The 13,504-nt window shown below is 45.6% G+C and overlaps 1 protein-coding gene across 7 annotated transcripts in view; it reads left to right on the top strand.

Annotated features, from left to right (window-relative positions):
- Positions 1 to 13,504, top strand: part of CFAP61 (cilia and flagella associated protein 61) — a 70,994-nt gene that overhangs the window by 2,092 nt on the left and 55,398 nt on the right. For all 7 annotated transcript variants that reach the window (XR_004417288.1, XM_033053901.1, XM_033053902.1 and 4 more), the window contains exons 4-12: positions 321 to 397; positions 796 to 863; positions 1,866 to 2,007; positions 3,257 to 3,389; positions 5,263 to 5,416; positions 8,968 to 9,059; positions 9,382 to 9,566; positions 11,904 to 11,943; positions 12,115 to 12,254. Coding sequence is in view for 6 of the 7 variants with exons in the window: in XM_033053901.1 (XP_032909792.1) it covers positions 321 to 397; positions 796 to 863; positions 1,866 to 2,007; positions 3,257 to 3,389; positions 5,263 to 5,416; positions 8,968 to 9,059; positions 9,382 to 9,566; positions 11,904 to 11,943; positions 12,115 to 12,254 (1,031 nt within the window). In the remaining variant the exon portion in view is untranslated. The remainder of the gene's footprint in view (positions 1 to 320; positions 398 to 795; positions 864 to 1,865; positions 2,008 to 3,256; positions 3,390 to 5,262; positions 5,417 to 8,967; positions 9,060 to 9,381; positions 9,567 to 11,903; positions 11,944 to 12,114; positions 12,255 to 13,504) is intronic.

Raw genomic sequence — 13,504 nt, forward strand, 5'->3', positions numbered from 1 at the left:
TGTCTGTTAGTCTGCCCTTTTTCTGCTGCTGTTTGTGTGTCTAATGATGTCATTTTAAAATTTGTAACTTTTCTTACTACCTTTAAAGAAAAAACACTGGGATTATGAAAAGCTTGTGAGGGTTTTATTATTGTTGTTGGTTGGTTGGTTTTTTGTTTGTGGGGTTTTTGGTGGGGTTTTTTTTTGTTAGTTTTGTGTTTTTTGGGGGGGATGCTCCCTGAGGGCAGGGGATACACACTGGAAATGTGGCTGGGCTGGCACTTGGGCTGATGGAACAAACGTGAGTGCATGGTGTGCAGACTTTCACTCTCGTTCCGCAGCCTCTGAACACGCTCTTCGTGCATCTCTTGGTGGCAAAGGAGGAATATGCAGCTGGATGCTCCCAAGAAATCGTGAGGTGAGTCCCTGTTAGCCTTGGGCAGTGAAGCATCTGCCCTCTCCTGCTGTCAAGTTTGGCAAGCGCAGCCATCTCCTGCAGATGGCACGTCAGATCTGCCAGCCAAGGCCTGGTATGGGAAATATTGCACTGGGAAACTGCTATCAAAAAGAGGATGTTGGAAATGTAAAGGTTGGGAAATTTCAAAGGAGTGAGGTAGGAAAAAACAGTCAAAATTATCCAGACGAATTTCACATTCTGTTGTTTGTCAGAAATGTTTTAATTGTTGAGCCATGCGGACTTACAAAGGAAGGTTAGAGACACTGGAGGGGGAAAAAAAAGGATGCATTAAAAGAGGAGCTGCTGTCTGTCATTGATGGGTGTAATGATGAGACTGAGTATGTTTGTTATTTGTCCAGGAGTGCTTTCATCTTACTACCAGAACTGCAGTTTATACTTCTCTTTTTACCATCTGAGGAGAAGTTAGGTAAGAATTTAATTCTGTTTTATTCTTGAAGTGAGAGCAATTGTGAATCTAATTATTATGCACTGTGAGCTCATTGTGGTGGGGTTTTTTGGATACTGAGAACAATTATCGGTTTCTAGACATGTGGAGAAAGTATCTTCTTGTGAAGATCCCATGTGCCAGAGGTGCCTGTTGTTCCATGCTCACTCCAGCAGCCGTTCAGCTGTCTGTGCATTCCCTGCAATCTTTCCATTTGCCAGATACAGGACATCAGGAAGGAGCAGAGATCTCAAAAATCCATCCCTACGAGTCGTGTAAAGATTTCTGGTTGCATAGAGCCAAGAGATTTGAAATCTTAGTTAGCCAAGGCAGTACAGGTAGGAAGAGGACACTTTGAAGCTCAGAGGGGCTGCTGGAGACACGGAAGGAAGCTGATGGATTATCTCTCTTGGAACAGAGGTACAGGGGTGGAGAACACACATGTTAATCGGAGAACAGCACTAGACTTGGAATTTTGGTGCTGAATTCACACTAATAAACCAAACATGCCCTTAATGGAGCTGAGAAAGGAGCTGGAGCTTTTCTGATATGCCAGCTCTTAGACATGCTGGTTCCAAGTCACACTGAGACTGTAGTGGAGTGTCAGCTGCAGAAGACAGGGCTTGAATGAACGGTTTTGTCAAATCCACCCTGGCAACCAACATCAGCTTTCCTTCAGCATTGTGACTCCTGACAGAGCTTCTCCAGAGGCATAGAGAATTGGCTGTTTATTTTTATAGGGATTGGATTCTACCGGTTTCTGATTGCCTTGAAGCTTATTCAGATTTGGAATGCCAGATTAATTAAATGACTTGGGTGATGATTTTCACATGTTTCTGCTGCTGTCCTTTCAGCCTCATTGCCTCACTTAAAAGACTTGGAGCATTTTACTGTCTGGTTTACGTTTGAAACTCCATTTTCCTCAGACAATTTTGCTGCTAATTTAAAACTTGCATAATGAAGTTTCTCTGTTGGCCCCAACAGGTTTTAGTCACTCAGAGCTGGACATGGGGCATGTCTTTGAAAGGATGCTGCCTGCTCCAGGCTCACCCATGGAGAAAGGTTTCACCTTGCTGGTGTGTCCCAGGCATCATTTTCACCCCCGGCTGTTCGTGCGCCAAGCGAGGTATGGCAGCTCCTGAGCCCAGCCAACTGGGCAAGCTGCAGCGTTTTCCCTCTTGGCTTTGCTGCACCAGTAGCTTAGCTTGAGTACTCTGGTTTTCTGTGAAAACCAAAATGGGTGGTTCTAGGATTGTGCTGGATTTGTTCTATTTCATCACAAGGTGGGTTTTTTCGAACGTTAGTTAGCTATGTAGGAAGGCTGTTTTTTGTTAGTGATGTCTATTCTGTGATCTGCTGGCTGAATTATACCACTCCATATTTTAGGAGTGCATGTGCTTTCCAGGTTTCTTAAAGCCTCTTCCAACTCGTTTTTAATTTTCTCATTATCTCATGCTGAACAGTCAAGCAGAATGAGCGCTAACTGCCCCCTGTTATCTCGTGGGGAGTTTTGACATTGGAGAGCTTACTGGGGTTTGGAGGGTTCCCGTGCAGGAGGAGGAGGAGGTTTGTGCATCCCAGCCAGGAGCTGTGCCCGGTCCCGGTGCTGCCGTCAGGTGGCGGCACAGACCGCGCAGGGCTCCGCCAGCTCCGGTGTCGCCGCACGGATCCCGGTGCTGGGCCGGTCCAGCCCCAGCGTTCCTGGGATGTTGTGTGGTGTGATAGCCGAAGTTTCCTTTGCAGTTTGTTGCGGTTATTCCTTCTGGCAGCCCGACACAGCCCCAGTTTCCTCTCTGCTGCTTTTAGTTGCATCACGCAATTCCGGCATTTTTCCAAGAGATGGATACAAGTGGCTTCATGTTGTTGATAGCAGTTGAGAGTTAGAGCTGGTTTGGCACCTGCCTTTAATGCCCTCGTCTCAGCATGGGTGGCTGATGGATTCTCCCACTGTTCTGGTAAAAGTGCTGGATTTTCTTAATCACAATTACATTAATCCTGGCAATAAACAGCAGTCTAGTGGGAAAGAGTCTCTGTTGCCTGTTTAAATAAAAATCCATGTAGGTTGGGACCTGTCTGAGTGCTCCACCACAGTCGTAGGAGAGTGAGGCAGGAGAATTCTCAGCTGGGGTTCCAATATATTTTCTTAAGGAAAGAGAAGCATCTCCACTGGCAGTGCAGATTTTGGTGGGCTCTGCTGGTCTTTGGGTGTGGTTGTCTGCTGCTGAGACTCTCACTGTGCATTGGGGATGTGTCCTAGGGGAAGTGATTTGTGGGTGCAGGCTTTGGAATGAGTATTTGTAATATTTTTCCAAATGTTAATGGAGTAGAATGGATGTATCAGAGCCTTAGGACATTACCTGATCTCTTTTTTGTAGGATGGAAGATTATGATGATCTCGTGCTAATCTGGACACCTCAGAGTGAGGCTCTGAAGGAAACCTATGGTGAATATGTCCTTGATGATCTCATAGAACGTGAAGGTGAAGAAAATCAGGCAGCTGTTTGTGAGGTTAGTCTGCCGTGAGGTTAGTCTGCCATGAGCTCTGGTTGTGTCTAATCGTAGTCTTACTGATGTCCTGGGTGGCAGCTCACTCTAGCTCAGGGAATAAAACCAGGAGCCCACCTGTGGCAGGTGGAATTAATGCTCTGTAGCCACACAGTGCCCTTCTCAATGTCGTCTGTGTCTGTCCTCAGGACTGATGTTTCCAGTTCAGAAATGAAGCAGAAATTCCCAGTTGTGCAGATTAATCTCAAGTGATTTGGACAGACCGTGGTGACGAAGCCATGTTGTCATGTTAGACATTGGTTTTCATTCCCAGTGAGGGCTAATATTGCATATGAAAATGAGTAGCCAGTAATCCTTTCGCAGTTTCAAGTCCTGTAGATAATCTTTCTTTCTCTTGGCGCAAACGGATTTTTGCTGAAATGAAGACAGACCCAGGAATTAATTTAAACAAGAAAGGAGTGGTAATAGTTATTCTGCGGAAAATTCCTGTTAAGTTTTTCACGTGTTGGTAATTGTGCAAGCTGATAAGCACTGTAACCTCCTTAATTCCTGAAGTCTGCTTTTTGCAGCAAATGTTTCTATATGTAATCAGTGCCACTGGAGCCAAATGGGAAGCAGTGCAGCATTAGTGTGAGGGCTGTTGCTGTGAGTGATCCATTCCAGTGGCACGGCCACAGCTCCATGTGAGACCCCCAAAGGATGTCCCAGACCCCGTTTGATCGGAGCTGCCACAGCGGGCTGGGCAGGCAGCGCCACCAATCCTGCATGGATGCCAGCTTGCCTGTGGAGAGGGAAGCTGGCAGCCTCTTTTGCACATATGGTAGATGGATTGGTTAATCAGCCTCTGCTGAGCCTTGGGCCTGAAATGACACAGCAGCCAGGCAACTGCGGCGCCCCGGCTGCGCTGGTTACGCAAACGAGGCAAACAAACAATCACTTGTTGTTTGAGGGCACAGAAATTCAACGTCACACTTTTGTGGAGCCTTTATTGAAGTGCTGATGGCCTGATGAAACAGCTGTACAAATCCAGCCTTGGAGTTTTCATTAGGTTTATCAAGGCTTTCATTATGTGTATTGAGGAGGAAGGAAAATGTGTTTTGATAATGCGTTTCACCAGAAAGTTGCACACACTACTAAAAATTTAAGAACTTCCTTCTTGTCAGGTTAAAGCCAGAAGCTCTTCAGCATCCCACTTCTCTTGCTGAGAACTCCAGCATCCAGAGTACCTGGGTGCCAGCATTGCAGGGATCCCACCACTTTGATGTTTGCCAGGGCATTTGGGTTTTATGACTAGCTCTCATTTTTTCAGAATACAGAAATATTTGGGGCTTATACGTGCTGCAAATAATGCATACTGCATTAGGTACTCCTTATATTATACATAATTTATTCCTTGAGTTGTTAATTTCTTAGGAGAATAAAATCCTCTCTTCAGTTTGAGCCCAATTTGGGTCCAAATTAGTGCCCAGTAATGAGTCAGCTTTACAGCTGACTGAATGCAGGTTCTATTTCAGCTGCACTGTAATTTTAAACAAAAGGATGTGTTTTTGCAATGTGTTGTGTATCTGCCATAAGAAATGTTTTACTAATGCTCCGGGCCGTTATTTGGCCCATATATATATAAACCTAATACTCTTGCAAGTCATAACTAAAAAAACAATTAGAGCATCTACTGTCGATGTCCTAATACATTCATAACAAGGAAAAAATACAAGAGGGTCTTCAACTTGTGCTGAAATAGTTCCTTTTGCTGAAGTGTTCCATTATGTACAGTTAGAGATGGAACATAAGTTCGTGTTTCAGAGTTTTTTGTTCAGTTTTTTTGTCTTGACCTAGAACCTAGACAGGTTCATGTGACATGGCTTTTGTCTTCCAGGTTGGTGGCACTGCAGTAGGATTCATGAGCTTATGTTCTCACGTGAACATTTCCTTGTATCAAGAGTGGTTTGACTTAGGGCCTTTCCATGGGCTCTGTAAACCACATCCTGAGGATATTCTCAAAGTGCCACGGAAGCCGAGCGTTCCAGGAGGTATCTGTGTCCTAAAGTGCTAAATAAATTCAAGGTGTGTTTGTGTCCAGCTTCCAAGTAGGCTCTGCAGGAGCTGGGACAAGGATATATAGGTGTCCTAGCAAGAAAACACGAATTAACATAGCTGCTTTGGAAGCAGGATGCCTGGTGTGTTTTAACTGAGGAGGGGAATTGGGATAGCCCTGGTCTGTGCCTCAGAAGTGATGGCTGGTTGTGGGGAGCTGACCTGTGACAGCTCTGGTATAAATAATGAAAACTTCAAGTTTCAGAAGGCTGTGGTGTGGGTTTGCTGTCTCTGATACAGCTGTGCTGTTACAGGAAGGTGTGATTGTAAAATCTGGTGGTGGGCTGAGGTCTGCAGTAGCTGAACAGCTGGCTAACTGAGCCTGTTCTGTTGTCCTGTTGACTCATGTCATCTTTTTCCCTGGTGGTTCAGCTTCTGCTCTTTGCTTGCTGTTTGCAGTCTCCTGGGTGACAAGATTTTGGGCGAGCAGGGACTGTCTCTTGATTCCGCTTTTATATTGGGCCTGATGCAGCAACATGTGCAAGCCACCTCCCTGGGAGTGATAAAAACCAGTAGCACAAACATGTCACCTGTTTGTGAGCAGAAGTGGCATGTAAATGATTTACAGTTGTTGTCTTTATTTTTCAGTGTCAGAGGGCCTTTTGTGCAGAAGGGCAACATTTTGCAATCTAGTGATGATCAGCAGTGGAATAAACCCCCCCCACCATTAGGTTGTTATGTATCTGCTTTTCTGAACACAAAGCAGCAGGCATAAGAGGCAACCAGGGAGCTGCAGGGCAGTCAGCAGCTGGTTCCTGGAAGCTGGCAGTCACAGAACAGAAAAGGGAGAGAAACAGGTCCCATAGCTGCTCTCGTGGGCTTCCCCTCCCCTGCAAGGAAGTGTTTTGCGCCCGGGAGCTGAAGCTGCCTGTTTGATCCTGCACTCTGCAGCTCCTGGGGTGTTGGGTCAGAAGAGGTGACAGGCAGGGCTAGGAGGAGGAATGGGGCAGAGATCACTCAGGAGCCAGAGCCCAGTGCTAGGCTGTGTGCTCTGGGTGACCCTGCTTGAGCAGGGGCTTGGCCAAGGTGACCACAGAGCAGGGCTCCTTCCCTGTCCCCATCCCCGAGCTGCTCCTGCTTCAGGTGTCCTTCCTTCCTTCTCTTCTGCAAGCTGTGGGTCTGTGTTTGGGGCACACTCTGTGCTGCTAAGCTTCAGTGAGCATGCTGTTACATGGTTTGACAATACAGCTGTACATGGTTTTTATCCTTTAGGGAGTCTATGGGACTTGTTCTGAATGTTGAGACAGCATGAGCAGCTGTTCTGTTCAGTTTCTTGAGAATCTGGCATCTGATTCTTTTGAGAAATGTTTCAAGCATCATGGTTAGCAGTCCTGTGAATCTATCTCCCTTATTTTCTCTCTTCATTTAAAAATTTTACTGTATTAGTTTTGATGGTAGCTGCAGTCCTGTGGGTTACCTTCAGGTAAGACTTCTAAAAGTAGTAGTATCCCTTTATTTAGAATGACAAGGGCAGCTCTGAGGAAAAAGAATTACTTGTAGACTTTGGGGTAGCTTGAGTGCAAGTCATGAATGATCTTGGACCCATGAGGAGAAAGCTGAGTATCGTAAGATGAGAGCCTGACTCTGGTGCTGTTCCTAGAGAGAGCCACCTCATAGCAAAGCTGTCTATTCACTGCTCAGGAGCATGAATTCTGTCATCAGGGAATAGTAGTCGAAGTGTTTGTTGTAGCTTTGCACGTTTTAGACTCGAAGAGTTGCATCCCAGTGATCCATGGCTGAGCCTTCCCACCCTCAGGGCCAGCCTGTGTCCTTGGGGTTTGGGGCTGTCAGTCCCATCTCAGCCTTTGTGGCTGTGACCAAACCGTGCCTGTTCCGTGGAGGGACTGCATGGAGAGCTTGCTGCTGGACCCTGCCCTGCTGCCAGGGACCTGCCATCACCAGAAGGGCTGCACTTGGCTTTATGCACTCTGAAGGCTGCAAATTTGAAAATGCAAGCTGCATTCCTTCGTAGAGTAATTTTATGTTCCTACACATGAAAAGGTTATTTTTTTCAAGCTCTTTAGCTTTTAAGTAGAGACCACAGGTTGACATTTTTTTTTTCCTTTTGAAATGTAATGCTGAATAATAATGAAAGCGTATACAGCAGTCTGTACTGATATGCCACTTAGGTTTCAGGGTAATTACAGTCATTTGCTTGTTACTCTATATGGTGTCATGAATTAGTTGCTACAAAACATGTTGCAGTAGGCATGATTCAAGGGCTTTTCATCAGGCCTCATGGTGAACTGGCTTCTTGATCCTGCTGACTGTACCTCTGCTAACAACCCAGCAATCACGGAATTATTTGAATTTTCTTTGTTTGTGGTTTTTTCTTGATTTAGTGACAGTATTGCAGTTCTCCACACGGCTGACGCAGCGTGTCTGTAAACAGCAGTGCAGCCACGTCTGACAGGAGTGGATGGGGGAGCCATTCAGGATTTGCATTTCAGTACAAAGTCAGAAACAACATAGCAATGTTTACATGACAACGAGAGACTTGTATTAATTAACTTCTGACACCTGCAAGGCTGTGGGTAATGAGCAATGGAGCTGGTTAATCAGGACGACATTTGATCATTTCTGTGAAGGCTCACATCTGTGATACCCCCAGAGAAACCATCATTCCTACCCCTGCATTTCTCCTTGCCCTGCATCTTGCATCTGTATTCTTTTATTGACAGAGAAACAGATTTTGAGATAAGATTTTTTTCTAAATACTTCTGGCTAAATTACTTTAAACCTTTAAGGTATTTTTTTTAAGAAGTGCCCATTACTGTGTGAAGAAATGCTTCTGTCTGTGAACGTAGCTTATGTGAGGGTCCCAAGGCAAAGTTCACAGGGAGAAGGGATTAATTCTGTTGTTTTCTGAAGTTTATTTTGTATTCCTCTTGGAGCTCAGAAACCTTGATTTCCTTAGTGTTACTAGATCTTCCAAATGCAGGGGTGTCCTTGCTTGATGTGTTTTATTCAGCAGCAACACCTACACCTGGGGAGTTTATTGTGTAAAATTGGTAAAGGAATTATAATCCCTGTTTCATTCTCTTATTACACTGGTGAGAGGTGTGGTTTGACTGGGATTTAACCTGCATTTCAGTTATTTTAGGGGAAGTAATGTGAGAATGAAGAGCCCTTGCTTGTCCTTGTGATCACCAGGAAGCAAGCTAGCAGCACATGGGGTTCAAGGCACCAGTCAATACACTGACTCGTGTTTGTCAGTTCAGGTGGGGTAAAGATCTGACAGAGGCATGCACACGAGTTAGGAACTGCTTCCAAACTGTCTTGTTCAGGTCTTAGTTTACAATCTGTTCCCTGGGTATTTTTTTTCAGCAGCAGTCTAATGAAGCTCTAGCCAAGTAACTCTGTTTTAATTGTGGTTGTTAAAATGAAACCTTTTGATAGAGGTAGCCTGGCCTACTCCAGCTACTGCTGTGGTTCTGAGAATAAAGCTCACATTATTGTATTGCACTTTCTCTTTTACTTTACTCAGACAACGATGAAAGCAACCAAGCAAGTGAACAGCCAGAGCCTGTTTCTTCTCAAGACTTGGAGCAGGTTCCTGGTGCAGCTGCAGCTGTGCAGGTAATGCAATGCAGTGCTGCTGACTCTCAGCTGATACAGAGCAGGGCTGGCAGAGATGAGGACAAGCAAATCCTGCTGAGTTCCCCTCCTGCCCCATCTGCTCTGACCCACACGTCCCTCTGCCATGGGGCACAGCCCTCTCTGCTGTGGCAGGGTCTGGAGGGAGGGCTCAGAGTTAGTGCTCAGGATGAGTTTGCCCATCCTGCTCCCCATGAGCAGCCTCAGGGTGGGAAGAAAGGGTCCCAGAGAGGAGGCAAAGGCTGGGGCTTAGCTACTGAGCACAGTTTGAAGTGTGTGAGTGAGCCCCTGGCTGTTGTTGCAGGAAGAGGAAGCCCTGGCTGTTTCCCAGCCTGACCTGCCCGTAGGTGATGCTGCCAGCACAGGCTCTCAAGGCTCAGCAGCACCTCTCCTGCAGGCTGAGGAGGGGGATTGGCAGCCCGTGTACAGAGGAGCTTCCAATGTTTTCCTTATCCGTGTGTTTTGTATTGATGAGAAGTATGAGACCAGGTAAGTGTAGAGGAGGAGTCACTGCTTTCCCATGAATAACCATTTGTTGTTAGGACAAATCAAAAAATGACAGCACCTGCAGTGGTTAGGTGGGGTTTTTTCTGACCTCTGTTTTCTAGAATCCTCTGCAGCTGGGGGGACAAAGGGATTTCATCTTAACAAAATTGCTGCTACTGACCTTGCGCTCCTAGATCCTGGTGGATTAGTATAGGGCTATAAATGGGATTTAGACTTTCTTTTTTTTTTTTTTTTCCCAAAATTTCTCTCCACACTTGAAGAGCAAACCTATATTCAACCACATCAGGGGAAACTTCTCCAGGAACATTTTTCCTTTTCAATCTGATGGTAGAAAGGAAGGTACAGAACAGATGAAGCAGCTGAGCACACCCAGGATCTTGTTTGCTTTCAAATCCATGTCATGTCTGCAGCCAGCAGGCATCAGGAGTAAGGACTTGGTAGATGAGTTGATCGTGTGTAGTACAGGTTGAAAAAACATCTGTCTACTTGTAGTATTAGTCGTTGGTGAGTAGCAACTTCTGAATTCTGCCTCAATCCAGTGTCAAAATTCAAGCAAGATAATTACTACAGAATAAGAGAGCTTTATTTGAAAATAATATTGAGGTGAGGGGCTTGCTCAGGAATGGCTCCATTATACTGAAACAGCAGTTCAGAGCTATGGCAGAGATTTATGTCAAGAAATCATCTCACTGTAGACTTTGAGTTCTCTGCTCATAGTTTGCTGCTTAGGATAAGGATCTGTCCCTTTTTTGCCCCCTTGTAAGCTCAGTGTTTTGTTTGCTGTTTCTGTTCAAGACATTTCTCACTGCATTTATCATTTAGTGCTCTGCTCCCAGTCTCTTTTACCTGGAGACATCTGTGGAGCAGTGTGGATTCCAAGATGGGTATCTGGAGGAGATGCATTCCTGTCTGAAAACTTCTGAGATTGCCTCATGCAGAGCTCAGCCATCTGTAGATCTTGGTGTTTTCAAACATTTTGCTTGAATGCTTCTCTGGCTTGCCTTTGCTTGATCCACCTGTCTGTAAAAGAAGTACTAGCAAAGCAAATGCAAGTAAAGGAGGGCAGGAGGTGATGCTGGCTCAACCTGGAACCTTGTCCTGAGGGAGCCAGAAATAGCAGCTGGCTTGTGTAGGTATGATGGGATCTGAGCCCTGAAGGAAGTTTGGAGTTGTTAACCTGCTCAGTATTTCCATCTCCTGAGCCCAGAGCTGTTGTGTGGCTTGGTAGTGCATGGAGAGTGAGATGTGAAGGAGCTGAGCTGCTGCCTGAACTGCTGATGTTTGAGACTTTTCTAAGCCCCCTGAAAAATCTCCCACCTCAATTCTGGAGGTCCTGGATGCCAGAGACAATGACAACCCAATGTAGTTGCAATGGGAGTTTCTTTTCCCTAAATAGCTGTTCTGTTAACTAGTCTTAAATATGTGTTATATAGGTGAATATATAATACCCCAATCCTGATCTGGACTTGGCAGCTTTAAGTTTGCATTCAAGCATAGATACTGCAACTAGAAATTATTTTTCTTTTAAGTAATATTATTAAAGAGGTAATTAAAGGAAGCCTAATTACAGTTCTGAAAGGGCAGAGAGGATTTATCAGTATTTATAGGTGATGTGTATGAATTTCTTCAAAAGATACATCTTAGGTGGTAGAAGATTGTTTTATGAAACTTCAGCATAACTGGGTTTTGAGCTCTTTGATATCCTTGCTCATGGGAAAAACAGCAGGGCTTTGGTGAGATTTCTCAAGTCTTTTAAAACTGAAATGTCACTTTGTTGTCACCATGGAGAAGAGACCGGGGTAGCTTCAAGTCAGTGGGTGAGAAGTGGAAAGAGTGTTGAAAACCAATTCCAAGTATTGATGTTCTTGTTAGTCTGTCAGAGCACATCAGGTTTTCCTGAGTGCAAAGTCACAGAGCCCTTGGTGCTGGCTGCAAATGCAGTGGGACATAGCAGCAGCAGTTTGTAACTGCAGTAATATTTGCTGTGTACTAGTGCTGCTGTGGTGGCCCAGAAATGGCTCCTGAAGAGGCTGGAGTCAACAACATCAGAGCCAATGTTCTGTTTGTTCCTTCCCCTGCCCTTCAGTGAGCAGCCTCATGGATTGTGTCAAACATCCTGCTTATTCTTGCTAAGAATGATGCTTGAAGCACAAGAAATCAGAAATTGCTTTGCAGCATGCAGCATCAGCAGTTGGTTCTTGATGACCTGTTGGGACTGTCTGGTCAGCTCTGAATCAATGTTCCTTGCAGGGGTGTCAGTATCAGTGTATCACATTATCTGTATGTGCTTTATTTGCTAATATCTGCTCTTGGTTGCAGGTCACTGGATTTTTTGCAGTATGCTTTCAGCGTTTTCCCAGTGAGTATAATGAGTCGGGAAGGTTCATCCAGAGTTGGCTTCAAGTGAAGCCGTTTCTGGTGCTGCCCAGGCAGAGCTGTGCAGTGTCAGCCCTGCCTTCAGGGCTGCCTGTCCCCTCAGAGGGCTTTGGGTAAAGCTCAGAACGCTTGTATTGCCTGCCCATGTGTTTAGGACAGAGAGCTGTGTGCGATGCTGGTGCCGCCCCACGTCCCGGAGCTGCCCCTGCTGCAGAGCTTTGTCCGGGCCGTCCCTTCCTGCACTTCCCCGCTGGGTCAGGAGCTGTTCGTGTTCCACCGCGCCGGATTGCTCACGTGAGTGCAGCCCCAGGCAGCCCTGCTGTGCCTGGGCTGTGGGGACACACCTGCAGGGTTTGTAGGGACTGTCCTCTCTGTGAAAGCCCAGCGCAGCGGGAGGAGTCACCTTGGGTTTGTGTGTGCAGTAATAGAGCAGGGAAGGTGGGCATGGGGACAGAGCAGCACTTCAGGGTGCCTGTTATGGGCCAGAGCCAGCACAGAAACCCAGTGCTCTCTCTCCTAAGAGAACTGTAGTCATGTGTTCGTGGGACACACAGGTGACAGCAGGAACATTGTTGAGTCCTATGTCATGGTTGTTCTATATCATTGCTCTTTCCCTTCCGGAGTTGAATCTTTTATTTCATGCCTTCAGTTTCTGTGATGCCCTGAACATTTCTGTAGGCTGAGATATCAGTGATCTGGAACACCAAACCTTTCCTGCTGTGACTTCTGTTACATGGAATGAGTTTTCCAAAGGTTTGTGTTGTGTATATCAAACCTAATCTGACCCAAACACTAAGCTTAAATTGTGGCGTAGTTACAGATTTTCTTTTTTTGGTTTTGGTCCTAATGTGCCTAAATACTGTGTGGTTTTAACAAAATAGTTCTAGGTTTGATTGTGTACCTAATCACACAAATATTTCATGCAAGAGCTGGCCAGCTACTCCTGGAGCAAGGCAGAAGCTTTTTTCCCTGGGATGGAACTTGTGCTCCTGGGTCCTGAGTGAAAATCCAGCTGGCTGGAGAGAGCTGCTGGAGTCATTGCTGGTAATCTCGGGCCCAGCTGCTCAGTAATCCATCAGTGGGGCTGGGACTCATATGTCCTCTTGCAATTTTGGGCAAAATTCAAGTTGTTATCAAGGCTCTTTAAAAAAAGTTACCATCCTGATTACATTGTGCATGTTCCAAATGACACCAGTCCTTTCATGAAAACAAAATAGGGTCATCAGTAGCATTTTCAAAATCCCCCTGCAGCTTTGCAGGAAAGGAGGGAAAAATAGCTGCTCATTGAGGTTCAGGATCAGAAAAGCTTTGGGGGAAACCAGAGGAAGCTTGTGCAAAGTTTGTGCAGAACAAAACCCACAGGGTGCAACAGCAGATACTCTCTTGGAAATAACCAAAATCTGTGCAAGTGAAAGATTAACACACTGTACTTGCTCCTACGGCTTTCAAAAGCGTGACTGAAAAGGAAGTCACGGAAAATGGGCTAAAAGAAAAGCAGGGTAAGAAGAGGAGAATATGAAGACATGAAAGGGCAAAGTCAGAAG

The sequence above is a fragment of the Catharus ustulatus genome, chromosome 3 (genome assembly GCF_009819885.2).
Source record: "Catharus ustulatus isolate bCatUst1 chromosome 3, bCatUst1.pri.v2, whole genome shotgun sequence".
Taxonomy (NCBI): Eukaryota; Metazoa; Chordata; class Aves; order Passeriformes; family Turdidae; genus Catharus; species Catharus ustulatus.